General features: G+C 35.5%; 1 protein-coding gene across 14 annotated transcripts in view; it reads right to left on the bottom strand.

Moving 5' to 3' along the window:
- Stxbp5l (syntaxin binding protein 5 like) overlaps positions 1-27,536 on the bottom strand; it is a 246,753-nt gene that overhangs the window by 105,301 nt on the left and 113,916 nt on the right. For all 14 annotated transcript variants that reach the window (XM_037209769.1, XM_028895003.2, XM_028895010.2 and 11 more), the window contains exons 8-12: positions 24,487-24,570; positions 21,525-21,648; positions 19,599-19,677; positions 16,086-16,240; positions 11,844-11,916 (exon numbers count right to left, since the gene is read on the bottom strand). In XM_037209769.1, coding sequence (XP_037065664.1) covers positions 11,844-11,916; positions 16,086-16,240; positions 19,599-19,677; positions 21,525-21,648; positions 24,487-24,570 — 515 coding nt within the window. The remainder of the gene's footprint in view (positions 1-11,843; positions 11,917-16,085; positions 16,241-19,598; positions 19,678-21,524; positions 21,649-24,486; positions 24,571-27,536) is intronic.

Raw genomic sequence — 27,536 nt, 5'->3', positions numbered from 1 at the left:
AGCTAAAGAGACATGGCCAGGAAAGGGTGATAAGATGGACAGAAAGATGGCCAAAGCAGGTCATGGAGATTACAACAGAAGTAGAATTCAGGGGCCTGAATATGAGATTTCTAGAATCTAGATTTCTCTAGACTCTATATCATTGGTTCTCAACTTTCCTAGTGCTGTGATCCTTTAATACAGTTCATCATGTTGTGGTGACCCCAACCATACAGTTATTTTCATTGCTACTTCATAACTGTAATTTTGCTACCGTTATGAATCATAATGTAAATATCTGATATGTGACTCCCAAAGGGGTCTTGACCCACAGGTTGAGAACCACTGGTCTAGAGTGACTAACCTAAGGAAATTATGGAAGGTAAAACATCCATCACAGCCTAGGTGAGCAACAACAAAGAAACATGAGACGTACTACTGAACATGGCACACACATTCTCAGGCAAGGACTGTGGTTTGTTAGTGAAATCCAAGAGGGATGTGGGTGGAAAGAAAACACTAACGCTAAATAGAAGTGAGTCCATGCCTCCCACAGTCCTCAGTGCCTAATAAACCACAAACTACACACAGAAAGTATAATCCTTAGACTACCAAAAACAGTCTTGTAGGAACAGGTTTAAGGTCTCAGACTGTGAGACTCCTAGAGAAAGCAGAATGACACATAGGGAGAGCACACCAGTCTAACACTTTAATTACTAAGACTAGAAGCCCTTTCTTCACCCAGAGTCAATTAAAGAAGACACCAAAGAAATGAGGGAAACAACACTCATGACAAATAGGAAGAGATACTGATTTTATGATATTTTCTATTTAATTTTAACACTTACTTCAGTTAATTTTAATTTATACTTTTATTCCAATTGTTGAGTGGTTTGGTTTTAACTTATATCTTTCATGAATAGGTTTCTCTTATTGTCCATTCCTTTTATGAACCCATTCTATAATATTGTCTCTTATTTATTATTCTTCTAGCACTTTATACTTTCCCTCTAATTTGTACTTTATTCCCCTCAACTCCAATTTCTCAATTTCTTCCTCCTTGTACTTCATAAATTTTAATCATTTTAGCTCTACAACAAAAGTATAAATTACTTTTTCTCCCAGTGGTACCCTTATGTCTCTGTTTCTGAATCTTACTGGGGACATAAGTAATAAAGTGTCTGCTACTACATGCTAGAATTAGGATTGTAGTCAAAGATCAACTTTCTGTTACTTTAGTCAATTTTTTTCAAGCTAGCCCTGGAAAATATAAACTAATAAAATGAAGCAAATAAACTAACAAAAGGACAGACAAATGCTGCTCTCAGACTTAACCCAAGATGTTTCTATGTAGTAAATGATGGTAAATGTAGAGATTCTTGGTGCTTAGAACAAGTGACTGCTGAGTACTAAGTCACTAGAGACATAATAGTCATAACATACATAAATAAGACATTTATTTCACCCTCTTCAAAGCTTGGAAGAGGAAACAAAAATGTAGGGGCTGTGGAATGCTATCTTCTGGGTATGACATGACTTTTGTAGTCATTAACACATAGAAGCTGTGGTTGCCTCAATTATACCTGCATTAGACTGTGCCTGTCAACATTTAGTCATTGTTGGGTCAAAAGCTCATGGGACCCTATCTCTTCCTTTTATTATTGGAATTATTGGTTGAAGATGGATACTGGGGGAGGAAGGTCATTGTCTTTAGTGGTATATCCACTGGCAAGTCCATCTTCTGGTGGAAAGCTTTATTCCCATGCAAATACATATAGCCCAGATTAAATTCAGTGAACGTGGTAGCATACAAGTACTATGAAAATAGAGTACAGGAATTCTTTGAACGGCAAGATTTAAGCAGGGATGGCAGTGAAGAATGGGGGCCAAGATGGAGTGCAGAAAAAAAGTTAACAAGAACCATGGAAGTATGAAAAAACCATGTGGCAACTACTGCTTTATAAACTGATTAATATATATATATGTGTATATAATATAAAAAAAAAAATATATATATGTGTGTGTGTGTGTGTGTGTGTGTGTGTGTGTGTGTGTGTTTGAGACAGGGTTTCTCTGTGTAGTTTTGCACCTTTCCTGGAACTCACTCTGTAGACCAGGCTGGCCTCGAACTCACAGAGACCCGCCTGGCTCTGCCTCCAGAGTGCTGGGATTAAAGGTGTGTGCCACAACTGCCCGACTTAAAATATAATTTTTAAAGATTTTGAATGGAGATACTACCATATATGGATAGATGATGACAATCCCAGATGCCATGGGTCATAAAATGAAAATCTCTATTCCAGTTGTGAGCCTCCTCCCTTAGAGTTATTGTCCAGAAAGTCCCTATAGGTCTCCCAAACTAAACAGGGAATGGGTATTTCCATTAGTCAGCTACTGGAATTTGTTATTAAGTCCCTATGGATGAAAATATCACAAATTTCAGTTGCATAATAGAGAGAAACTGTGCTGGAAGCTCCCTCTTTGCTGGAGAGCCTTCATAGTTCTGAAAATTACCATTAGGCAGCTGGGGGAGCGATGTTAGGAATCTAAAGTCAGCTGTAGACCTTGTATGTTACAATACCAACTTACCAGGCATTGTTTTACATGTAAAATAATGCCACTACTGCTATGGGAGTAAGCAAATGATATCTGTTTGGATCTGAAACCCACTCAGGACGGGGGAGTTCATGATCAGTACTGTGTACCTGGTCAAAGGTCCATAGCTGAGGAGTCATAGGCTTTGGGGGTGAACCTATTACTGTTGTTTTAGTAAATGGATATGTTGTCAAACTGTCTTTTAAATATTTGTCTATACCAATAGACCATAGTTGGCCTTGGCCTTCAAAGAAGCTTCTCTTTGCACTGAATGGTGATTAATTCAGACACCCATGGCTGGGCAAGGTGCTAAGAATATGATCTGTACTCAGCATTAAACCCCCTCCAAGGCTCAGAGAACATGGCAGAAAAGTGAATGGTAATAAAGAAAGGGATAGATGAAGGAGGAGGAGTGTGAAATTGCCTTATGAGCATGACATAGTTGTGGCACTCACAAACTCACAACATTGGGGTTTCCTGAATATGACCTGTAAAGACTAAGTCGGTGAACATTCAGCCATAGAAGTAAAGCTATTCATAGTGCCCTGTCCCACCCAGGGGAGATAATGATACTCGAGGACTGATGAAGAAGAAGAAATACATTGCTTCAGTTCTATAGCAACTGATGAGTTACTCAAGTTCCCATAGAGATTCACAACATAGTGCATGTGAGTGGCCCCAGTTAAACTCAGGATCACAAAGCAAAACAAAAAGACATGAAAGTGGTATCTAGACCTTGTGGGAGAAAGGGAGGAGAGATAGATGGGAGTAAGAGGATGATAAAGCAGAGTGAAGAATGAGTATGAACAGATTATATTATGCAAAAATTCAAAGATTAAATTAATACAAAGAAAGAAAAAATTATTCCTAGTAATGGAGGATTATCTCATGACAACACATTTACTTTTCTGTAATTTTTAAAATTAAAGTATAATTACATCATTTCCCCCTTCCCATTCCTCCCTCCAATATCTCCCTTGTCTCTCTCCCTTGTTTCTTCTCAGATTCTTGGCCTTTTCCTATAATTATTATTATTGTTTTATATATGTATGCATAAATATATAAAACAACCTGTTGGGTTTATCTAGTGTTACTTATATGTCTATGACTTCAAGGTTCACCACTCGGTATTAAGTAACCAATTAAAGGGTTCATCTCTTGGGAAGACAAATCACCCATAGTTGCCTATAGTTCTTTGATCAAGACACTTATATATGTTCACTTTGACATATATAAAGGAAAAAATGGGCATAACTATACTTCCAAGATCTTTAAGATATATTCAAGAAACAAAAACTAAGAATTCACTGGGGTAGAAAGAGATGAGATAAAATCTAAAGGTATGAATAATCAATTCAATACAATCAAAGCAGAAAATTCTCCAAATGTAGAGAAAGAAATTATATCCAAACACAAGAGGAATTTAGAACTTAAAACAGATATAACTAGTGAAGAGCATAGCATCTCCAAGACATATTGTAGTTAAGAAGTCAATAACACAAAGCATAGAAACAGTGTAAAGGCATAAAGGAAAAACTACCAACTCACCTATGAAGGCAAACACATCAGAATACCATCAGATATCTCATCAGCAATCCTAAAATTCAGGAAAGCATAGAATGATATATTTCAAGCCCTGAAAGTAAATGACTAAAAAACAGGATTGCTATATATAGCAAAACCACCTTTTAAAAATATACAGCAAAATGAGGACATTAAAAATGAGCACAAACCATGGAAATTTATTTCTCTCCATAAAAATCTCAAATATAAATGGCTTCAAGTCATCATAAAACAAAAGAGAAAGAGAGAGTATCTGACAAGATTAAAAAACAAGATTAAATTGTCTATTGTCTCCAAGAAACACACCTCATTGGCAAAGGCAACCACGGACCTACAGTTAAGCAATGAAAATCAATCTATCATATAAAAAACTTTAAACTATTTGGTGTAACTATCCTATTGCTGATAAAGGAGCCTCCTCACTAGCATTCACCAAAGGGACAAAGAATGTCACTACACATTAACAAAGTGAACAGTTCATTAAGACAAAATAAAAACTGTAAATGTGTATGCATAGGATGTTGAGGCTCACAATTTCATAAACCCTAAAGGAAATGAAAGATCAGATAGGTCCTGATACAAGGGTGGGTGATTTCAACACCCTACTCTCATCTTTAGATAGGTTATCCTAACTAAAAATCAACAAAGAAATGTCAGAGTTAAAATGCATCACTATATAGGTCACAAAACAAGTTTTCAAAATACAAATTATCTGATAGAAATAATCAATTCTATGTATCTTATTATAGTATAGTAGAATAAAATTAGAAACAAAAAGCAAATGAAACAAAAACAGCTACACAAATATTTAGAGACTAAAGAATGCACTCTTCAATGACCAGGGAGTCACTGAGAAAGTTAGGAAGAAACTACTAAATTCCTATAATCAAATTAAAATGATAGCACAACGCATCTGAATCTCTGGCCCAAAGTGAAAGCAGTTCTAAGAAGAAAGTGTGTGGTTATAAGTGTTTACATTAAAAATCAGAGTGATAGCAAATAAATAACCTAATGATACACCTCAAGGACTTGGAAGTACAAGAACAAGCCAAACCCACACATAGTTGGTGGCAAGAAATAATAATGATCAGGGTAGAAATTAATGAAATGGAAACTAAAATAACAATACATAGAGTCAACCAAACAAACTGGTTCTTTGAAAGATTAAAAAAAAAAAAGATTCACAGTGCTAGCCAAACCAAACCAACCAAAAAAGAAAAGAAAAAGAAGATTCAAACAAATACAGGGATGGAAAAGGTTCTGCCATGACAAACCTTAATTTAGAGATTATTACAGAGTACTTTGAAAAAGTAAAAAGGAAAATCTAGAAGAAATGTATAGTTTCCCAGACATACATATGACCTACCAAAATGAAATCAGTAAGATATAAATAAATTAATAAGACCCACAATGAGCAATAAGTTAAAGCAGGAACACTCTTCCCACAAAGAAGCACAGGGACAGACACAGTTACTATCAAATTTTTCCAAATGCCCCAGGAAGTACTACCAGCAACACTTCTCAAAGTGTTCCACAAAATTAAAGGATCATTGCCAAACTCATTATACAAAGACAGCATTACCTGGATAACAAAAAGAACATGCCCTAATTTGGGATGATAGGATTCTATACATAAGATACCCTATAGTTTTTACTAAAAACTCTTTGGATGAAGTCATTGATATGAAAACCAGATAAAGGCACAAAAATATAGATCAATCTCCCTAATGAACATAGACAAACATTTTTCAAGCCGGGTGGCAGTGTCGCACACTTTTAATCCCAGCACTCAGGAGGCAGAGCCAGGCAGATCTCTGTGAGTTCGAGGCCAGCCTGGTCTACAGAGTGAGATCCAGGACAGGCACCAAAACTACACAGAGAAACCCTGTTTTGAAAAAAACAAATTCAATGAAATACTTGCAAACTAAATTTAACTGCACATAAAAAAAAGATCATTTATGTAATCAAGTTAGAATCATTTTAGAGAGGAAGAGATGCTTCAATATACAGAACTCAATAAATGTATACATCAATAAGTATACTCAAGGATAAAAATAAAATGATCATTGTAATAGGTACAAAGTCTTTTGATGAAATCCAGTCCTTTATGATAAAAGCACTGAAGAGATTAGGAATAGAAGGAACAGATCTCAACACAGTAAGAGTTAGATATGACGAATCTAGTTGACATTATCTAATTGGAGTGGAAAATATAAAGCATTTCCACTGAAATCAAGAACAAGTGTGTCCCCTTTCTCCATTCTTAATATACTGCTTGAAGTCTTATCTTGAACAAGAACATGAGAAAGAAATATGAACACAAACTGAAAAAGAAACAAAGTATTGTTGTTTGCAGATGCTATAATAATTCTAGACATAAAAACCCATAAATATTCCATCAGAAAACTCTTAGGTATGATAGATACTTTGAGAAAAGTGATAAGCCAAAAAAATTAACATGTAGAAATAAACCAAGAACAAACAAATTGAGGAAAAACTGGAGGAAATGATTAATTTGCAATTACTTAAGAAAATGCCCTGTGCAGTCTTCCTTCCTAGACCAAACAACTACCCTCCACCTTTCAGAGACCTGTAGCCTAGGGTGCTAACAAGTAAGTAGGCCTTCTGCTTCCTTGTCCCTAACTTACTCGATTCTACTTGCCTCTCCTGGATGTGCCTTGATGTTGCTGCCATGTTGGCCCTCCTCCCTTTTCCTCCCTAGGCTACCCAGTTCACCTCCCTGATTGCCTGATCCCACTACTGTGCAGGACCCTCTCTCCTCCCATAGGCTGCCCAACTATCAGCCTACCATTCCTCAGGACTCCACTGCCATTCTTGCACACAGGTAAACTCATCACCTTCTTACCCTTAAACCACCCAGCTCCCCATGGCCCATTCTCAGGACATCCTACCACTAGGTAGTCCCCTCTCATTCCTTCTTCCTTGGCCACCAAATTTACTGCTGGTCTTTTCTGGGACCTTGAATGACCTAGCCTCTAAGTAGATTCTTCTTCCTACTCCCTAGGCTTCCCAACACCTCACCTACCTTCCCTGAGACCTCACACTGACTGTACACTTTCTTTCTTTGAACTTAAAAACAAAACTCACATAGCTACCAGTAGATTCAGAAAATGCTTTGCCTAAATTCAAATCCCCTTCATGAGAGAAGTTTCAGAGAAAATAAGGTTGGCAGGAATACACCTTTATCTGATAAGGACTACATGTGACACACCCCTAGCTAGCATCATCTTAATGGAGAAAAACCTCAATGTAATACCATTAAAATCAGGAAAAAGACTAGGTTGTCCACTGTCTCCACTACTGTCCAATAAAGTGCTCAAAGTCTTAGCTACACCATTATGATGAGAAGAGATGCAAATAGGAAAAGAACTCAAAGCATACTTGTTTTTGGATAATATGATGCTACACATAAGAGACCCCAAAGAATCCACCAGAAAACTCCTAGAACTAATTTATATTTCCTACACAGTGTCTGGGTAAAAAAAATAGACATCAATAGTTTTTCTATATACCAATGTGAAACACACTGAGGAAAAAAAATCATAGATACAATTACATTCGCAATAGTCTTTTAAAAAACTCTCAGAGTTAAATCTAATCAAGGAGGTGAAGGACTTCTCCAATAGAAACTTTAAAACTTATGAAGACATTAGAAGATGGCAAGTTTTCCCATGCTCGTGGGTTGTTACAATAGTGTGAAAATGATAATCCTACCAAAAGCAATTTACAGATTCATTCAATCCTAATCAAAATCCCCATGCCACTATTCAGAGAAATAGAAAAAAATATTAAAATTCATAAGGAAACATAAAAGACCCTGGATGGCCAAGGCAATCCTGAGCAAAAAAGAATATACCTGATATTAAGTTATTCAACACAATTTATAGTACTAAGGAGCATTGAGGTGACATGGGCACATGAGCATGCATGCATGCACATGCACATGCGCTCGGGCACGTGTGCACGCGCGCGCGCGCGCGCACACACACACACACACACACACACGAGAGAGAGAGACAGAGACAGAGACAGAGACACATACACACACACACACACACAGAGAGAGAGAGAGAGAGAGAGAGAGAGAGAGAGAGAGAGAGAGAGAGAGAGAGAGAAAGAAATTGATCAAGGAAACAACATAAAAGTCCCAAATAGAAGTCCATGCAACTACCAACATCTGATTTTTGACAAAAATGAAAGACAACATTTTCAACTACATGCATGCAGAACAATGTAGTTAGACCTGCCCTGTTAAAAAACCTCCAAATGGATCAAAGTCTTCAATGTAATATATGAAATTCTGTAACTGCTAGAAGGGATGGGAGGGAGTAGACTACAACATATAGGAATAGGTAAGAATGTTATAATTGGAACTACAGTCACTCAGAAATAAGGCCAACAATTGACAAAGGAAGCTCATCAAACTAAAAAGTTTCTGTACAACAAAGGAAACAGTCAATATGGTGAAGAGGCAACCTATAGCATAGAAGAGATTCTTTTTCAGCTATATATCTGAAAAAGGATTAATGTCTAGAATACATGAAAAACTAAACAAGTAAATAAGAACCCCAATTAAAAATGGGATATAGGTCTAAACAGATAATTCTCAAAAGAATAAATAGCAATGGGTAATAAACACTTTTGAAGAGTATTATCATTAGCCATCAGAGAAATGCAAATTATAAAAATGCTCTGAGATTCTTTTCACCCCTAGTCAGAATGGCCATCATCAAGAAACCAGATGAGAACAAGTACTGGCAATGATTTGTGGAAATAGAATTCATTGTTGGTGAAGTGTAAACTTTTGTAGCCATTAAGAAAATTAGTATGGACATGAACTATGAACCAAAGGCTGAGGGGCCCCCAACTGGATCAGGCCCTCTGAATAGGTGAGACAGTTGATTGGCTTGATCTGTTTGGGAGGCATCTAGGCAGTGGAACCAGGTCCTGGGCTCGCTGCATGAGATAGCTGTTTGAAACCTGGGACTTATACAGGGACGCTTGGCTCAATCTGGGAGGAGGGGACTGGACCTGTCTGGACTGAGTCTATCAGGTCGATCTCAGTCCTCGGGGGTGGCCTTGATCTGGAGGTGGTGGGAATGGGAGGTGGGCTGGGGGAAAGGGGAGGGGGCAGGAAGGGGGAGAACAAGGGAATCTGTGGCTATTATGTAGAACTGAATAGTATTGTAAAATAAAATAAATAAAAGAAAAAAAAGAACAACAAAAAAAAAGAAAATTAGTGTGGAGATTCTTCTAAAACAGTGGTTTTCAACCTTTCTAATGCTGTGACCCTTTAATGCAGTTCCTTAAGTTGTGGTGTCCCCCAATCATAAAATTTTTTTGGTGCTACTTCATAATCGTAATTTTGCTACTGTTATGAATCCTAATGTAAATGTCTGATATTCAGGATATCTGACGTATAACCCCTGTGAAAGGGTCATACAGCCCCCAAAGAGTCGCAACCCACAGGCTGAGAACCACTGCTCTGAAAGCTTAAGATAGAACCACCACACATTGCAGCTGTTCTTCTCTTGGACATAGACACAAATGATATTCTATATCCTACTACAGAAATACTTGCTCTTCCATGTTTAAACTTGCTTTGTTCAAACTAGCTAAGAAATGGAAACAGTCTAGATATCCACCAACTAATGACTAGATAATGAAAATATGGTATGTGGGATTTTACTTAGCTGTAAAGATAAATGATGCTATGAAATTTGCAGGTAAATAGGTGGCTCTAAAAAATGAGATCCCGAGTGAGGTTAGCCAGGCACAGAAAAACAAACCACCACACTATCCATCATATGTACATCTCACATCCTCCATTATATACAGCTCCCAGCTTTAAATCTTTAATTTTGTAAGTTCAATTTAGAGTACTAGAAGAAGACAGGGATCTAGAAAGGGTCCAGGGTAGGAATGGTCACAGGAATTGAAAATAATCAAGCTGGAAGGGAGCTGAATCCTCCACCTGACAGGTAGTTTTTGTAGTTCTAGAAGCACCTATATGGACTACTGGGGAAGAAATTATATCAATGGTCTCACACAGCTGTGAACTCTGTGACCTAAAAAAACCAACCTGGAGAGCTAGAGGATCCCTTTTGTGCAATACTGTCCCTACCATTATGGGGGTAAACAACTTCTGATTGGATTTGATGCCTACTCAACAGGAAAGAATCCATGTCTATTTCTGTAAATCTAATCACATACCCATAGCTGTGGAAATTATAGTCTCTAGTAGTGAATAGAGATCTATGTTGTTTAGCAACTGACATAGATCAAGTTACCTTCTAAATATTTGTTTATACCCATAGAGGTACACTACTCTCAGCCTTATCAAGAAGCTTCTCTTTTCAGTAAACTGTAGTTAAAACAGAGACTTTTATAACTGCAGGGTACTAAGAACATGTGAGGGATGGGTGTTCAGCCCTAAATAAGACATTTATACCACCCTGTCCATAGTTCATGGGATACTGAAAATAGAAGCAAAGTGGAAAAGAATGTAAGAGCTGATATAGGGAGAAGGCTATAAAATATCATTTGACACAGCTGTGCAACCACAAATTCAAAGCAACCAAGGATACCTTCACTAAGTATGCCCAAGAATTGAAATATTGACTAACAGTCCAGTATGGCTAGGGCAGGGTCTCTGGAGGGTCTGTTCTTCATAGTTGGACTACTTGCTACTGATAGATTTAGGGAGAAAGGGAGCCGTTGCCTTTAATTGTATGTTCAGTGATAATTCCACCAGGTTCCAATGGATACTTCTAGTTTAATGGTCACACAGACGGATAAAGTATAGTACCTATACAAATTAGACTTTTATTATAACAAAATAAAATTATAACATTTGCAAGAAAATGAATGGACCTGGAAATCATTATGCTAAACCAAGTGAGCTAGCCTAAGAAAGACAAAGACTGCACATTTTCTCTTCTGTGTAGAATCTCTAGCAAAACAAGTGTGTTTGTGTGCGATGAAACTAGAAAGGGATCATGAGAGGGAGGAAGGTATTGTAAGGAGAGAGAAGCAAGGAAGAGAATACATGTGATGTGAAGGCATCAATGGTGCTGTTCTTACAATGGTGTATTTTAGTCCTTTATATTGACTGTAAAAGTAGATTTGAAACTGATGGACATTGTCTCCAGCTATACATGTTAGTGTCTCATAGGTGAAACAGATTTCCTTCATTTTTTATATATTTCTCTCATTTTTAAAATAGGAATAAAAGGTAGACTCCATTTTCTGTCCCTAAAAATCCCAGGCTTCAACTGCTTGCTGTGGTAGTCTCAAAATAGTTTCACAATGTGTAATTTTCTTTTATCAGATTTCCTTCAGTCAACAGAGTAATAGATGGCCAGCTGCTACACTGTACATTTTATAACAATCACTTTTGCTTAAGACAAAAGCAGAAAATATGATTCCTTGTGTTCTGAGTGTCTAAACGCTAAACATCTATGTTGCTTTTAAGATGAGTAGTAATTTTCTTGTTACCCAAACTCTCCTAGCTTACTTTTCATCATTTAACCAAATTGCATTTCTGTAACTTCAGCAAGACAATGTTCACATAAGAAAAACTTACTATCTGGAGAATTCCAATGCCAATTATCTAAAATGTGCTCCTGCATTTTTATTATACTGACTAGAATTTAGAAGTAGTTGGGATGTTATTATGAACTTACTTGGTTTGTGTCAGATCAACTAAGATGAGATCTTTCTCTAGAAGTACAGCAACAGCATAGGGTTCTTGACATTCTACAACAACAAAAAAAAGAATTGAAAAGTTTCCATACTGCATATTTTATTTAAACCACCAACATTGCATTTCCTTTATCTCATATAGAGATGGTATTTAAATGATGAGAAAACCAAATTACGAACTAAAGTGACAAAGAATACTTTAATAAAATGTTTTATTTGACACATATAATGTTAAGATTTCTAATAGAACTAGGAAAAATGACCATATGTATAGTACATAGTAAATACATTTCAAAAATCATGGAGAGATGGCAATCCTGGACTAATAGAGAGTGAGAGTTTCACATCAACTTTATGATCACTATCATACTCATCCATAACCTTAGCGTTTTAGATCTGAACCATGCCTACTAGAATACACACTAAGACTGCACTAACTCTGCTTCTCTGGCATATGATACACAACCACCTCACTATGATAGTAAAACACTTAGAGTTGGATGTATACTTCAAGTCAATATGGTTTAGTGTACTCTTATAGATTATTCCTGTGTGCATGAGTACAAGCCTACAAAAATCAAAAGTCAGGTTTCTGAAACCCAATCTTCTTTCCATTGTTCCTTTATAAACCTCCTATTCGTGCTCCATTATGTCCCAGAAACTGTCTCAAAAACAAAAGGCCATATGGGGAATAAGACTGACAATAAATCATTCTCATGGAGTTTTTGTTCTAGAGAGGTTTACAAGTTATGAACAGTGAAGAAATAAGAATTCAGGAACTACTATGAGCTATAAGTAAATAAGGGTAATGGTATAAAATGTAACTTGTGTTAAGATGGGGAGCAGTGACTTCGTTAAGAGGCAAAGAAAGTACTGTTTTCCATTTACAATCAAGGACTAATGGGGAAAGCCACAGTGAAAGTAATGTTCTCAGCTTTAGGAAATTGTGTATACGAAAACATTTCATATGCATGATCCTTGATTCCCAGTAGCTAGAGTGTTATTTTTCCATATTGTTTAGAAAGCATGTTGAAAGAGGCACAGGATTATCAACCAGTGGTTAAACTGAAATTGAAACCTAGGGCTTTAAACTCCAACTTCCATCTTGTTTTCATTATACCAGCAGTTTCTCCCAGTCAGTTGGAAAAATATTTATCCTAAACTCAGTAATCACTCAGAAGATGTTTCCTACAGAAGACTGAAGTTTTGGGTGGGAAATTTAAAAGCTGGGGTAGACGGCCTTCAGAGTAACTTCTAGGCCTGAGAAGCTACAGTGCCTACACAAGTTTATGTTTATAACCAACATTCACATGAGAGTAAAAACACAAAAGCAAACAAGTAAATAAGAACAAGGGTTAGAACTTGCTGGTGTTTAGGTAGTTATCTCTATGACAATAGATATGCTACAATCCAATATCCAAACTATTCTCATCCTCAGATGTTCCCACTATTTATCTCTAGCATTGTTTAAAGTTTCTCAGTGTTGTTTTAATACAATTTGGCTCTTAGTTTGAAGAACAGTAGGGTTCCATATGAGTATTTATTTCCTCCTTGTCAGCTCTCCTTAGGAACACAATTGGTTAGGTTTATAGCAAATGTTAGAAGATAAAGTGGCCGAGGCACTACCATGTGTGAACCAAAGTCATAGATTAATTAAAATTTTAGAGGGTTACATCTATCAAAAGTTAGTTGTTCCTACAAAAATAAAAACTGGCAACAGAAGTTTCACCTTTGTGCCCTTTATATATTGTGATAGCTACTAAAGAATTGTTTAGGAATCAATTTTGAGTTCAATTCTTTGCCTATTATTAACTAAAAGTTTTGTTTTGGGCATATTAGTTATATTTCTTGACTTAAAGTTTCTTTTCCACTGAAATAGCACAATTATAACTACCCTAAATTGTTATAAAAGTTATATGAAAAAACATACATGATGGTATTTATAGCTAGCAGATTGCAATGACAGTGCGTCTGTAGGTTGGTGTGTCTCATCTTTTAACCCTGGCTCCTACTAATTAAGGGTGAAAAAAGTTCTATTACAATTGTTATTCTGAAGATAATGCATCATTTGAGAAGCCTAGAGATGGCTGGCCAACTAAATATAGTTGAACTGGCAAGCTCTAATTACAGTCATTACTCCAGGTGATGATCCCATTAACAATGTTAAAACATTTGAGTTTTTTGAGACTGTGTTAAATCTTCAAATGTCATAAAAGTATCAGCAGTATTAAAATTATGAATGACTTGGTTTAGCTTGGGAATGACATTTATTGTTATTTAGCTGTAAAAGTTGGAATTTCCTCTTAACTACTATGGAATAATAATTAAAATATATTAAGAAGATAATATAGGACAGTGCGTAGAATATTGTGTCATTTGTAGAAAAAAATCAAGATAATGTGGAGTGGGTGGAGATGAGATGGGGGAGTGAGAGAAGGGGAGGGAGTAGGAACTGTGGTTAGTATATAAAGTGAATAAAAAATTTAAAATAAAATAAAAATGCTGTGACTGTGTGTGAAACATGTAGTGGTTTGGGGTTTGTCTTAATATTTTATTTTTGTTCATTTTGAAGCAAAGACTCAAACACACTATAGCATAAACTGTACTAAAACTCACTATGTAGCTTAAGCTGGTCTTGAACTCATGACAATCCTCTTGCTTCAGTTTCCCCAGTTCTGAGATTATATGAGTGAAACAACACACCCAGCTACATTAAATATATATTACTTAAAGTGCCTTTGGTGCAGTTTGGATTTTGAAAGTCTCTCTAGAAACCTGCATATTCCTTGGACAAACCCTACTAAAACTAGTGCTTTCTTTCATCTTAGTATTATCTTAAAGTTCTTCTGTTTCTCTCCAAACTCCTCCAAAAACCTTAGATGTTTTCTTCTAAATTGATCTTACCAGATCCCACAATTATAAAACCTCTACTCAGTATTCTCAATAAAGTCTGTTTAAATCCTATTTCTCTTCTGAGGCTTTACATGAATATTTAACCAGCTATAAAAAGGTGGATTATTTATAATGTGAACCATATAATTCAGCATTATAGTCATGCATTACTTCAATTCAACAATTCATAGTTATTTCATTGACCCAACTAGACTTTATGTAAAGATTATGTTCATATTTCTATAAGCTTAACAAGTACTTATAGTATTGAGACCACAGCAACATTCAATAAATAGATGTTGATTAAAAATGTAGGTCATTTGTCTCTAGTAACTCTTGAAATAAAGTGCTACATTGATTGTTATCTATTATATATTTTTAAAAAGCTAAATAATTTAAAGGAAATCAATATATTTAGTAATGAAACACAACCTATGTATTTCCATAGTTAACAAAATATGTTCATTTACCTTTCCACTGATGATATTTGGGCAAAATTATTCCCTTTCTATACATGATAAGTAAAACATGTAAGTATCTTAGTGGCTAGTACGTGTCAGAGGTGAATCATAAATCCAAATATTCTGTCCCAAGTCAAGTTTTTGTCTTCTATCTACAAGTCCCCTATATTATTTTGATCATAATAGTTCTGGTTTACTTTTTAACATTTTAGATTTCTTTATTTTAGCACCAGTAGATTTTTTGTATGAGTTTAGACTAGTTTTATGTTTACAAAGGTTTTGCATCTTTACTCAAGATGATAAATACACACATGCATCTCTCCTCCTGATGGTCTTTTGACTATTCGCCAAATTAAAACAAATCACTAACCACACATCAGCAATCCTAGAGTAATCAGGTGTGCTGCAGTTGCATCTGAAGCAAAGGCAGATGTGAAGGAGATGCAGCACCACCAGAGTTACAGATCACTGATATCAGGTAAGTGCTTTAACTTTGATTGGCATTGGGATGGGATGGGTGGAGCTGGTCTAGGAGAGACTATTAGGAGACCTCAGTTTCCCCAAGTGACTTCACCCTGGACCCCTATCGGACCCTCCCAGCTCAGCTTCCACCATCCTTATCAAAGTTTAAAGCACTTACCTGATATTAGAACCTGAAACGCCAGCACTGCTGCACTACATCTGTCTTACTTCCAGTTTGCCAAGTAGGTACAATTGCAGAACCTGCGCCAGCAACTGTAGCTCAGTGTTGTACCACAATGGATATCTGCTGCCAAAACTGAAAATATTTAACCTTAATTTCATTAGGAACTTATCATTTCAAAATGATTTTTTTTTCTAAAACTGAATGTTTCATTTTTATCTACTTACCATTTGGATAAGGTGTTTCACATAAAGTTAGAAATTCAACAATAGGATGATCCATTTCAAGTACTGTGATTGCTTTTCCATGCATGATGGTTAAACTTGGTCTTCTGCAAGCTTTGTCATATGACAGCCCACCAGAGAATATTATAAATGGTTCACTACATGGGGGAGAAAGGGCAATGAGACTATGTTCTTTAAGATATCACCAAGTCAAAACATAAGCCTTTAAATAATGGGTTCAGAGGAGATTGTCCACAGTGCAAATGGCCTTCCTGATGGGGTTCTCAGCTAACAATGACTATTTCATCAACTCCCTTTTCCGATCTACACTCTAGCTACTAGACTAACTAATGGGTAAGTGTAAAGGTAGTTGAGCGGCGTTGGGAAAAGACAAGCTGGAGTGAAGTGGAGGTACTCACTGACTCTCAAAGGGACATATTTGTACACTTTATTTGGCTACCAAATTCTATACCACTGTCATTAGAACTTCAGTTTATGATATGATATTCAATTAATGAGTGGCCATGTGGGACCCAAGTCCCTCAGATGAAAGAGAGGTAGATTTTAATACAAAATGAAGTATCACAGTGGAAAGCACAGAATGATAGATGAGAACATGAAAATTCTAGATAATGAAGTTTCTGTAGTAGAAGGTTTATGAGCAGACAGAAAAATAATATGTAGATGAATAATAATTTGTCAGAGAATATCTCCTCAGTTTTATGCATATCCAGCAAGCTCTAGCTGGCTCAAATAACTTCACATAAAATGTTATTCTATTACTTTAGTACTTCTTTTTTTCTGAAATTAAAACACAATTGCATCATTTTCTCCCTTCCCTTTCTCCCTCCAACCGCTCCCATGTACCCTCCTTTCCTCTGTCTCAACTTATGGCCTTTTTCTTTGTTTACACACACACACACACACACACACACACACACACACACACACACCCTGTTCAGTATACATATTACTTTTCAAGATACAAATAAGTAATAAACTGAGTGTCACTCATTCTCACTTTTGTTGGGTTGAGACTGTTCGGGGAGAGAGGGGAGGTTGCAGGGGACTAGGAAGAATGGAGGGAGGGGAAACTGTGGTCAGCATGTAATGTATGAGAGAGAAAAAAGATAGAAAGAGACAAGAAGAAAGAAAGAAGGAAGGAAGGAAGGAAGGAAGGAAGGAAGGAAGGAAGGAAGGAAGGAAGGAAGGAAGGAAGGAAGGAAGGAAAGAGAGAGAGAAGAGAAGAAAGGAAGGAAGGAAGGAAGGAAGGAAGGAAGAGAGGAAGAAGAGAGAGGAAGAGAAGAAGAGAGAAGGAGAGAAGAAGAAAGAAAGAAAGAAAGAAAGAAAGAAAGAAAGAAAGAAAGAAAGAAAGAAAGAAAGAAAGAAAGAAAGAAAGAAAACGAGGCAGTGGTGGCGCATGCCTTTAATCCCAGCACTCAGGAGGCAGAGGCAGGTGGATCTTTGTGAGTTCGAGGCCAGCCTGGTCTACAAAGCGAGTTCCAAGAAAGGCACAAAGCTACACAGAGAAACCCTGTCTGGGGGGGAAAGAAAAGGAAAGGAAGGAAGGAAGGAGTAGGGGAGGGGAAGGGAGGGGAAGGGGAGGGGAGGGAAGGGAGGGGAAGGGAGGGGAGGGGAGGGGGAGGAGGGGAGGGGAAGGGAAGGGAAAGGAAAGGGAGGACAAGGGAAGAAGGAAGGAAATAAAGAAAGTGAGAGAGAAATGTACTCCAAATGTATTCCTGCATATGTTCTTTAGGGCATTTACAGAGATAACTGCCATTCTGAGTTGCAAATGACTGAAAAGAAGGTAGTGAGGGAAGACCTGTGCTGAAGGTTGGAAGTACTGTCCAACAGTTTGAGGTTCAGGGAGGACCTTCTCTTTGTTTCTTATTAAAGTTTTTAATTGCCCCCAAATTAATAGATAGATAGAAAATTGATAATATTTACAACCCAATTATACCCTTGTCCTCTTTCTATGCCCCCCCAACAAATATCAACCAAACTACTTCTCATGTTATTTAAAAACCACTAGTTTTTTGTCTTGGTCTTTGCTGCTAGAGTCTACCAAATTCAAAAGCTGGCAGTTATTTATGTTTTAGCACACAAGTCAAATTACACAGTGTGTGATAGTTAAAACCAACTGAATCAAATTGAGCATTGCTGAGCACATCACAGGAGTACATTTTCAAAATGACACGTTTGTCACCAAACAGAAGCCATAAAGTCTATGGATCTTAAGATTTATCATGGGAAAAGCATCTCAGGCTTTAAATGAAATGGTTTGTTCTCATTTTGCTGTAATCTATAGAAAAGATTGAACACTAATTGATAATTCAATGGATATTATAGTCCTTAGGACAGCCAACACTGAAGTAAAGAAAAATTTTTTTTAAAGAAAATGATACAAAAGGAAAACCGAATAAAGCTATAAGCTGCTTGGAACAATTAATATAATTTTCTGACCCTCAAGGGTCCTTAGAGTTTACACTGTATAAAATGTGATATATACTACTGAATCCAAAGGCACAAGAAAACTTCTAATTATAAATAGTATTTTAATAAGAGAAGAATTATATAAGATTTTGCTTCCATCTACAATGTTTAAATTTGGAATATTTAATTTCTTTAGTTATATTATATTAAACTGGCCTGCTAAAGAGATATTGATAATTTACCATAATTTTATAATATTAAAACTTCAAGACAGGAAGTTTTAACAAACATAATTGTATCTATGATGCTAAGAGCACATTACAATATGAGCAAGTAACTAATATAAAGTAGGAATTTTCAGTTTATATTTCTGTTTAGGGGCTGACAAGATGGCTCAGCATGTCAAAGTGCTTGATGCACAAGCCTGCCTCCTTAGTTAGACCCCTGGAACCCACAGTATTACATGCACAGTAATAATAATAATAATAATAATAATAATAATAATAATAATAATAACAACTATAATAATGTTCAGGCAAAGTTTATTATGTTCATTTTGGGTGGGAAAATACCATTAATAATAATTTAGATTAAAGAGGCAATGCAAAAATAGTGGATATGGTGTCTATAAATGTAATAAAATTGTACTAGATGTTATTTCACCTTATACATCTTAAAATTTAGTTCTTTTCCATTATGAAAATACATAACTTTATAATTCCAACTAAAGGTTTTCTCTCCAGTTTCAGTATGCAACATCCTAAATTCAGAGAGATCTGGTTATATATTTAAATCTCATAAGGAATATCAATAGATGCATAGAATTAGCTTAATGAACAATGCTCAAGTATTATAAATGTTTTAAAGTCCTCAGTTACTAGACTTAATATATATGATGTTAATATAAATATAATTAAAATATGTTATTTGTCATTTTCAATATTCATAATAATCAATAAAAATAAGTTATTGATTTAGAGAATTTGTAGTTCTATGACAATATAACATATTATCAAAGATTGTTGGCTTCCCTTCCCCTACCTCTTATATATATTTATATAGTCACCAAGTACAGCCACATACCTGTTCCTGCAAGTTTTGTACTCTACTTTAAGAATTGGTTTACAAGACTCAGACTTTCTTCCTTCTCTTTGACTTTTTCCTAATGAAAGAAAGAAAAAAAAATTAAATCTGATTTAAACTATACTGATCCATGAGAATTTTTTAAATTTCAGTTAAGAAATATAAACATGGAGCAATAATATAATGAGAAAGAAAAAGAAAAGAAATCTACAAGCTTCTGGGGGTGAGTCATGTAGCTTCCTGCACTGCAACAGTAACCCCCCGAACAGATTGCACCATGGCGGGTGATACAAACATGCCCGAAGCCAAAGGCTCAAGCACAGCTTTAACTGTAGATACTGCTTACAGAGGAGAATGCGACAAGCGCTATATCAGTTTTCCATCAATGATGATTAAGTTTAGAATAATTTTATTATTTTAGTTATATTGTTAAACTGGTCATTTTTATGAGTTAATGCATAGTAACATCAGTTTAAGCTAAAGATATTGGTTTATTCTTAAAGTACCCATATTTGATATAATAAGTATGTATTCTAATATTTTACCTTTTATCTCCATTCTTGAAGACGATTTTGCTAGATTTAGATTTATGGACAATATCAGGCGATGAGCTGAGAGTTTGTGGGAATTCATGTAATGTGATGACGACTTAATAAAAGTCCATCATATTCTAGTTTTAATATTTTCTAAATGAGGAATCCTTGGTGTTTTGAACTTTGCTTCTACTGTATAGAATGTGTTTTTTTTCCTTCTGGTTGTTTTCAGGCAACTTTTTTGTCTTTTATTTGCAGCAACTTAAAAATGTTAAGTCTCAACTTGTTTTTTTTTTTGTTTGTTTGTTTGTTTTTAATCTATTCTATTAACAGTTCTAACAGGCTTCCTGAATTAATAACTTCCACAAAATTTTGGAACTTTTTTTGCCATTTATCTATAATATATTTTGATGTTTGTTTCTTTTTCTGGAATATAAGTCAGCTTTATTAGAATTTTTGTTGTGGAACACATCTCCGAGTCTTAATTTTTATATTTGCTTTTGTCAATATTTTTGTTACAGATTTCAAGTAAACTAGTTCCAACTTAATGGAGATAAAAGGTAATTTCAAATAAAAGAAGCTCAATGAAATCATTTCAGCAGACCTACATAAAATGCAAATATGTTCACAAATAAATGAAATTATAAAGAGTATTAATTATAATACATGTGATCACTTAAAATTGACAATAATATATCTGTGTATGATATGTAATTATAGTATAAATGATAATGAAGGTAGGTAAGTAGATCTATATGGCTACAAGATGTCACTATATTATATGAAGTGTTAAAATTTTAGCACTAACATATTAAGTAATTAAGGAAACATTGTGATACATACAACAAACAATAGGAAAAAAATAAAGTGCCCATCAATTAAAATGTATTCCTAATAATAATATTTAAATTATTTGAAAGTGGGAAAACAAAGAAAAGCCACCAAATATAGTATGAACAATAGAAAACAATAAGAAGTAGATCTAAATCTAGTCTTACTAGTAATTATATTTAATGTTAATGGACTAAACATACTAACCCTAAGACAGGAAAAAACAAAAGACCTAAAATATACTCTTTATAGAAGAGCTAATTGGCCGGGCGGCAGTGGTTCACACCTTTAATCCCAGCACTCGGGAGGCATAGGCAGGTTGATCTCTGTGAGTTCGAGGCCAGCCTGGTCTACAGAGCAAGATCCAGGACAGGCACCAAAACTATACAGAGAAACCCTGTCTTGAAAAACAAAAACAAAAAAACAAACAAAAAAAAAAAAAAAAAAAGAAGAGCTGATTGATGTCCACTGCCAGTCTGCAACATAAAGGAATTGGAAAAATTAAATTGTGAAGAGGCAATACTATAGTCTCTATAATTTCTTTTCAAAGTATGTATCTTACCATGTGGAACTGTGGTTTGGAAAGGGCGACTTGGGCTTTTCAGGTTCCATAAAGTCAAGCTACCATCCGAATGGCTGCACATGAATTGTTTGCCCTCATGATGCCAATCAATTGAATGAATAGCCTGATAACAATAAAAAACAAGTACATGGGGAAAGTGGATATATTATATCATCATACATTCCAAAAACACTTTGACATAAAATCAGTATACTGATAACATGTTAAAATAATTGTTTTCTCACCCAGATTAGGCTGTCTTTGGCTTCAATCCACTACAGACCTTTAAAAGGCTATCAAAATTCATTTACTTAAATAACAATTTAAAATTTAAAAATTTTAATAACATTAGATCCCAGAACATTTTAATTTAAATTCTATGCTCTTCCTATATCCTACCATCCCTATTTGAAAAATTACTTACATGGAAGTAAAAGTATAGTTATCAGAAGATAATTTCATGTAAGATGAAGGCCTAGTATCACTTAAAGCATATAATTTAAAAAATAATTTGAGCTAGCACCTGAAGGCATTATATATGCCAGATTGCATGATATGCACTTTACATAAAATGTATTATTTAATCATATAAAGGGCATTATTTTATTTTACTATTATTTCTTTGTTTTCATATGGTGAATTTGTCCTAGAGACTGAGATACTCATTTGCTTTTTAGAGCCACAGAAGTCAAAGCAAACTCCTTATAAAACCTATATTCTCAACTATTACACAGTATTGCCTCAAGCTTATAATATACTAATTGATTTAAAGCAAGTAAGATTTAATTTTTAAATTTTTCAAGTCCATTATATAGTTTTGAGTTAGACAAGATTCAACAGTAATTCATTCATTTTTAAAGTTTAAATCCCCATGGCAGTGTAGTATCTTTTATAACATAGATTTTAAAGAAAGATCTACTGAATTAGTAAGTAATAGATATAGCATTTCCAAATCTTTCGTATTCTTTGTGAATAAATTAATCACCATAATGCAACCATTATGTTAAATACAACGAGACAAGTCCTAGTGGAGAAAGAAAATAAAAAGGTGTGTATACTCCACAAGAAACGTAGAGCAAAGGTTAATGTGGATAAATATTAATAATATTTATAGTTCAGAACTTTAAGCACATGTGTGCTCATATAATTACATAACTGAATTCTTTATGCAAACAAGTATGAAATTTCAAGCAATATGTATAGTATTAGAGTTACAGCTAACTGATACCTTTAGACTAATCATTAAACATAAAAGTAATAAGATAGGATTCAGACCTCAATATAAGAGTAAGCAGATCACAAAAGGCAATATGAAATCCTGTACTTGTGAAATTTTGTTTTTCTTTTCTTTTTTTCTCACTCTAGCCATAATTTCTGTGCAGACTCTTTTCTTAACAGTCTCCAACATTAGCGACAACATTTTTCATTGTCTTCTCTGTTTATTTTTGTCTTTACTCTTTATTTCTTTTCCCTTCTGGAGGTAGTTCAACAAAACAGCTTCTTTTGTCAACTTTGCTGAACCTCAGTCAAACTATGTGGTCAGCAAAAGTAGAGAATGAGAAAGTGTACAGACCCAAAGCCTCAGCTATGGTGATATATTGTGTCCCCCAAAATATTGTGGACCCTAATTTATCTGGGGTCAGAGAACAGAACAGCCATAATATTAAACATAGAGAATAGGCAGTGGTAGCACACGCCTTTAATCCTAGCATTCGAGAGGCAGAGATCCTTCTTGATCTTTGTGAGTTTAAAGCCACACTGGAAATAGCCAGGCATGGTTACTCACGCCTTTAATCCCAGGAAGTGATGGCAGAAAGCAGAAAGGTATTTAAGGCGTGAGGACCTAGAACCAAGAACTAGAGCTGGTTAAGCTTTTAAGGCTTTTGAGCAACAGTTCAGCTGAGATTCATTCTGGATGAGGACTTAGAGACTTCTAGTTTGAGGAAACAGGATCAGCTGAGGAACTGGCAAGGTGAGGTGGCTGTGGCTTCTTCTGCTTCTCTGATCTTCCAGTATTCACCCCAATAACTGGCTCTGGGTTTGTTTTTTTTATTAATAAGACATTTTAACAATTTGTGCTACACTCATCCTAACCCAGTGAAATCCTACCCCTGGGGAGGACAAAAAAGTTATAGCCACTACTATAAATGAAATAGAATTACAGATAATAGAGCAGTAATGTAAACATTGTCTTCTCTTGGAGATCAAGATGTCAAATGGTGTATAACTAAGGAGCTGGTAAATGAGCTGATGGTGGGTATTTGATTTTTGTTTATTTAGTTACATCATATTCTTCCCAGAAAAACAGGGACTTACTAGAAACCAAATATCAATAATCAATTCAAGAAAAACATAAAACATAAAGAATTTGAAGGAAAAATACTAGTCATATTTTTTCAACAGTGACTTTTTCTTGAAAATAAAAGTTTAAAAATTATATAGCAATCTAACAAAAGGAAATATGCAGTTCTCATGGAATCAAAATATTATCCTCATGCCAAATTGAAATATTTCTCTGAGATTATTAAAGAAATAACAATGTGAAGAAACAAAAAAAATAACTATTGTAGAAGAAAGCCTTTCCTTTTTATTATTTAGAAAAAATCCACTGTGTATTCTAGGCTAGCCTGAAATTTACCAGACTTGAGAATCGATAATTTAAATGAATCAGAGATGGACAAAAGAGGCATAATAAATGAGAGAGGCACAAACAAGAAAGGAAACAATTTTAAGAAAACCAAAAATAGGTAATAATTTCCTCCAATTGGCTGTCAAGGCAGAATTCCCACTCAAAAATAATCAACAGTTGAAACTTACACAAATAACAAAAGAATATTAAACACTGAGTAAGGACAGGATACCAGTAATAAAAAAATATTGGTAAAGCACAAAACTTCAGAGTGTTCAGAAAAGTGAGATATAGTCCTCAAATTTTTCAAAAATGTTAGCAGAAATCACTTACCTCATCATAATAAACCCTTAGTTCTGCTCTTTTAGATTTCAAGTCCCAGAATACTACAGTACCATTTTCATAACCTATCAGCAGCTGGAAAACAGTAAAACAACTATTTCTTAATTCTGACATCAATTTTTAACTATGTTCAAATAAAAAGTAATATTACTATAAAGAAAAACCATGCCACACAACACAGCCTGATTTCTATTACCTTTTCCAGCACTTAAATGTTTCCTAATGTAAGGATTTTTTCAAAGATGTTGATGTAGCAATCAAAAACAAATTTAGGGTCAATAATCTTTGCTGCAATATGAATATAACCAGAGAACTCTGCTGGGTTTTAAAGAACAAGGAAACATTTAAGTACATATGGCACATTATATTTTATGTAAAAATGGAAAGACAAATAGAATAGAAAATGAAGACAAAATAAATGATGAAGTGTTATGTTTAATTGGCTTCTAATATACCATTCAGTACTATACACCTGAAAAAGTAGATAAAAAAAACAGTTTTAAATTTCTTTATATCAACACTATTTACTTTGTGCAAATATTTTATGTTATTCTCACCTATGATGCTGATACAGCCCTTCATTCTGGGGATGGATCAAATGTAGGACCTTGTACATGTTAGGCAGAATCTCTGCCACTGGGCTACATCCAAAGTCTTGAGTAAATATTTTAAAGCACTGGTTTATATACCGTCAGAAGTCTTTTTTTTTTTTTTTTTAAAAATTCTCTATCTTTTTAATATTAGTTAATTGTACCCTACAGTATAAACTTGACAAGTTCTAAAATCACCCTGGAAACAAATGTCTGTGGGGGACTTTTTTTTTTTTTTTTACAATACCATTCAGTTCTACATAACAGCCACAGATTCCCTTGTTCTCCCCCTTCCTGCTCCCCTCCCCTTCCCCCCAGCTCACACCCCATTCCCACCTCCTCCAGGGCAAAGCCTCCCCCGAGGACTGAGATCGACCTGGTAGACTCAGTCCAGGCAGGTCCAGTCCCCTCCTCCCAGATTGAGCCAAGCATCCCTGCATAAGTCCCAGGTTTCAAACAGCTAACTCATGCAATGAGTAAAGGACCTGGTACCACTGCCTAGATGCCTCCCAAACAGATCAAGATGATCAACTGTCTCACCTATTCAGAGGGCCTGATCCAGTTGGGGGCCCCTCAGCCTTTGGTTCAAAGTTCATGTGTTTCCATTCGTTTAGCTATCTGTCCCTGTGCTTTATCCAACCTTGGTTTCAACAATTCTCGCTCATATAAACCCTCCTCTTTCTCGTTAATTAGACTCCCAGTGTTCCACCTGGGGCCTAGTCGTGGATCTCTGCATCCAGATTCCTCAGTCCTTGGATGGGGTTTCTGGCACAACTATTAGGGTGTTTGGCCATCCCATCACCAGAGTAGGTCAGTCCCGGCTGTCTCTTGACCATTGCCAGCAGAGTCTTTTGTGGGGGTATCTTTGTGGATTTCTGTGGGTCTCTTTAGTACTTTGTTTCTTCCTTTTCTCATGTGGTCTTCATTTTCCATGGTCTCCTATTCCTTGTTCTCCCTCTCTGTTCTTGATCCAGCTGGGATCTCCCGCTCTCTTTCCCTCAACCCTCGCCCTTCATTGCTCCCACTCATGTCCAGGGCTTTCTAGATTAGATTAATTGAGGTGAGTAGACCTATCCTAAATGTAGATGGCACCATTCCATGGCCTAGGGCTCTAAACCACCTAAACAGGAGAAAGCTTGCTGAGCATAAGCATTCATCACTATTTACGTTCTGACTGTGGATATAATGTGATCTGCAGCATCATGCTTCTGTCTCTATGCCTTCCCCACCATGATAGACTTTCCTTCAACTACAAACTAAAATAACCTCTTAATTTCATAAACTGCTTTGGTCAGATATTTTGTCGTAGCAATAAGGAAAGTGACTGTCAATACACTGGTGTTTGTATTTAAATCAATATAGAGTACTGGAAAAGTAACAGTCTTCCTTTTAAAATAGAAGAATATGAAACAGGTAAAATTGAAATAATAGCGAAGAGATATTTTTACTTATCCTATTTATGCTTTTATGTTTATGATATTTTGCCTGAATTGTATGTGCACCACATGCATGCCTGGTGCCTGTTGAGGCTAGAAGAGTCCCTGGACCTGGAGTTACAGTCAGTTGTGAGCTAACAAGTGGGTGTTGGGACCTGAACTGAGAACTGAGATCGTCTTCAACAGTAACAAGTACGGTCAACCACTGATCCATTGCTCTAGAGGTTAGAGTTATTTTTTAAGCCATATCTTATACCCACAAACTTAGTTATAGAGCTATACATGATAATGTTTAAATTGATTTAACAAAAGTGTTGAGCTTTCCAATATGCTAAATTAAAGGACATTATTTTTAAAATGCTAAAATGGAGGGTTTAAAGGGAAGAAAGGGAAGGGGGAAATGATGCAATTATATTAACCTCAAAAATAAAAGAAAAAAACTTTAAAAAAATATTCAATATCCTTAGTCATCATGAAGATGCAAATTAAAACTATTTTGAGATTTCATCTTAACCCCAAACAGAAAGGCTAAGATAAAATAAATAATACCCAACAAAAAACAACAAAAAAATGACAACAAATGCTGATGTGAAACGGAGAAAGGGGAAAAACTTACTCACTATTGGTAGAAGTGTAAACTGGTGTAGCCACTGTGGTGATTCTTCAGAAAGCTAGAGATAAGTCTACCATGCAATCCATCCTTACCACCCATGGACATACGCAAAGGATTGTACTTCTTACTACAGAGATACTTGCTTATCCATGTTCATTACTGCTCCTATTCACAATAGCCAGCAAAAGGAAACAGCCTAGATGCCCATCAACTGACGAAATGCATAATGAAATGTGATACATTTATACAGTGCTATATTATTCAACTATAAAGAAAAATGAAATTATAAAATGTTCAGATAAATGGATAGAACTGGGAGGAAAAAGCAACAACAACCTGAGTGAGATAACCCAGGCCCAGAAAGATGCTCTGTGAGATGTAATCCATAGCTGGCATGATTAC

This window comes from Peromyscus leucopus, chromosome 12 (genome assembly GCF_004664715.2).
Source record: "Peromyscus leucopus breed LL Stock chromosome 12, UCI_PerLeu_2.1, whole genome shotgun sequence".
In the NCBI taxonomy this organism is placed as follows: Eukaryota; Metazoa; Chordata; class Mammalia; order Rodentia; family Cricetidae; genus Peromyscus; species Peromyscus leucopus.
The sequence above is the reverse complement of the archived record's forward strand: the minus strand, read 5'-3'. Positions and strand labels throughout refer to the sequence as shown.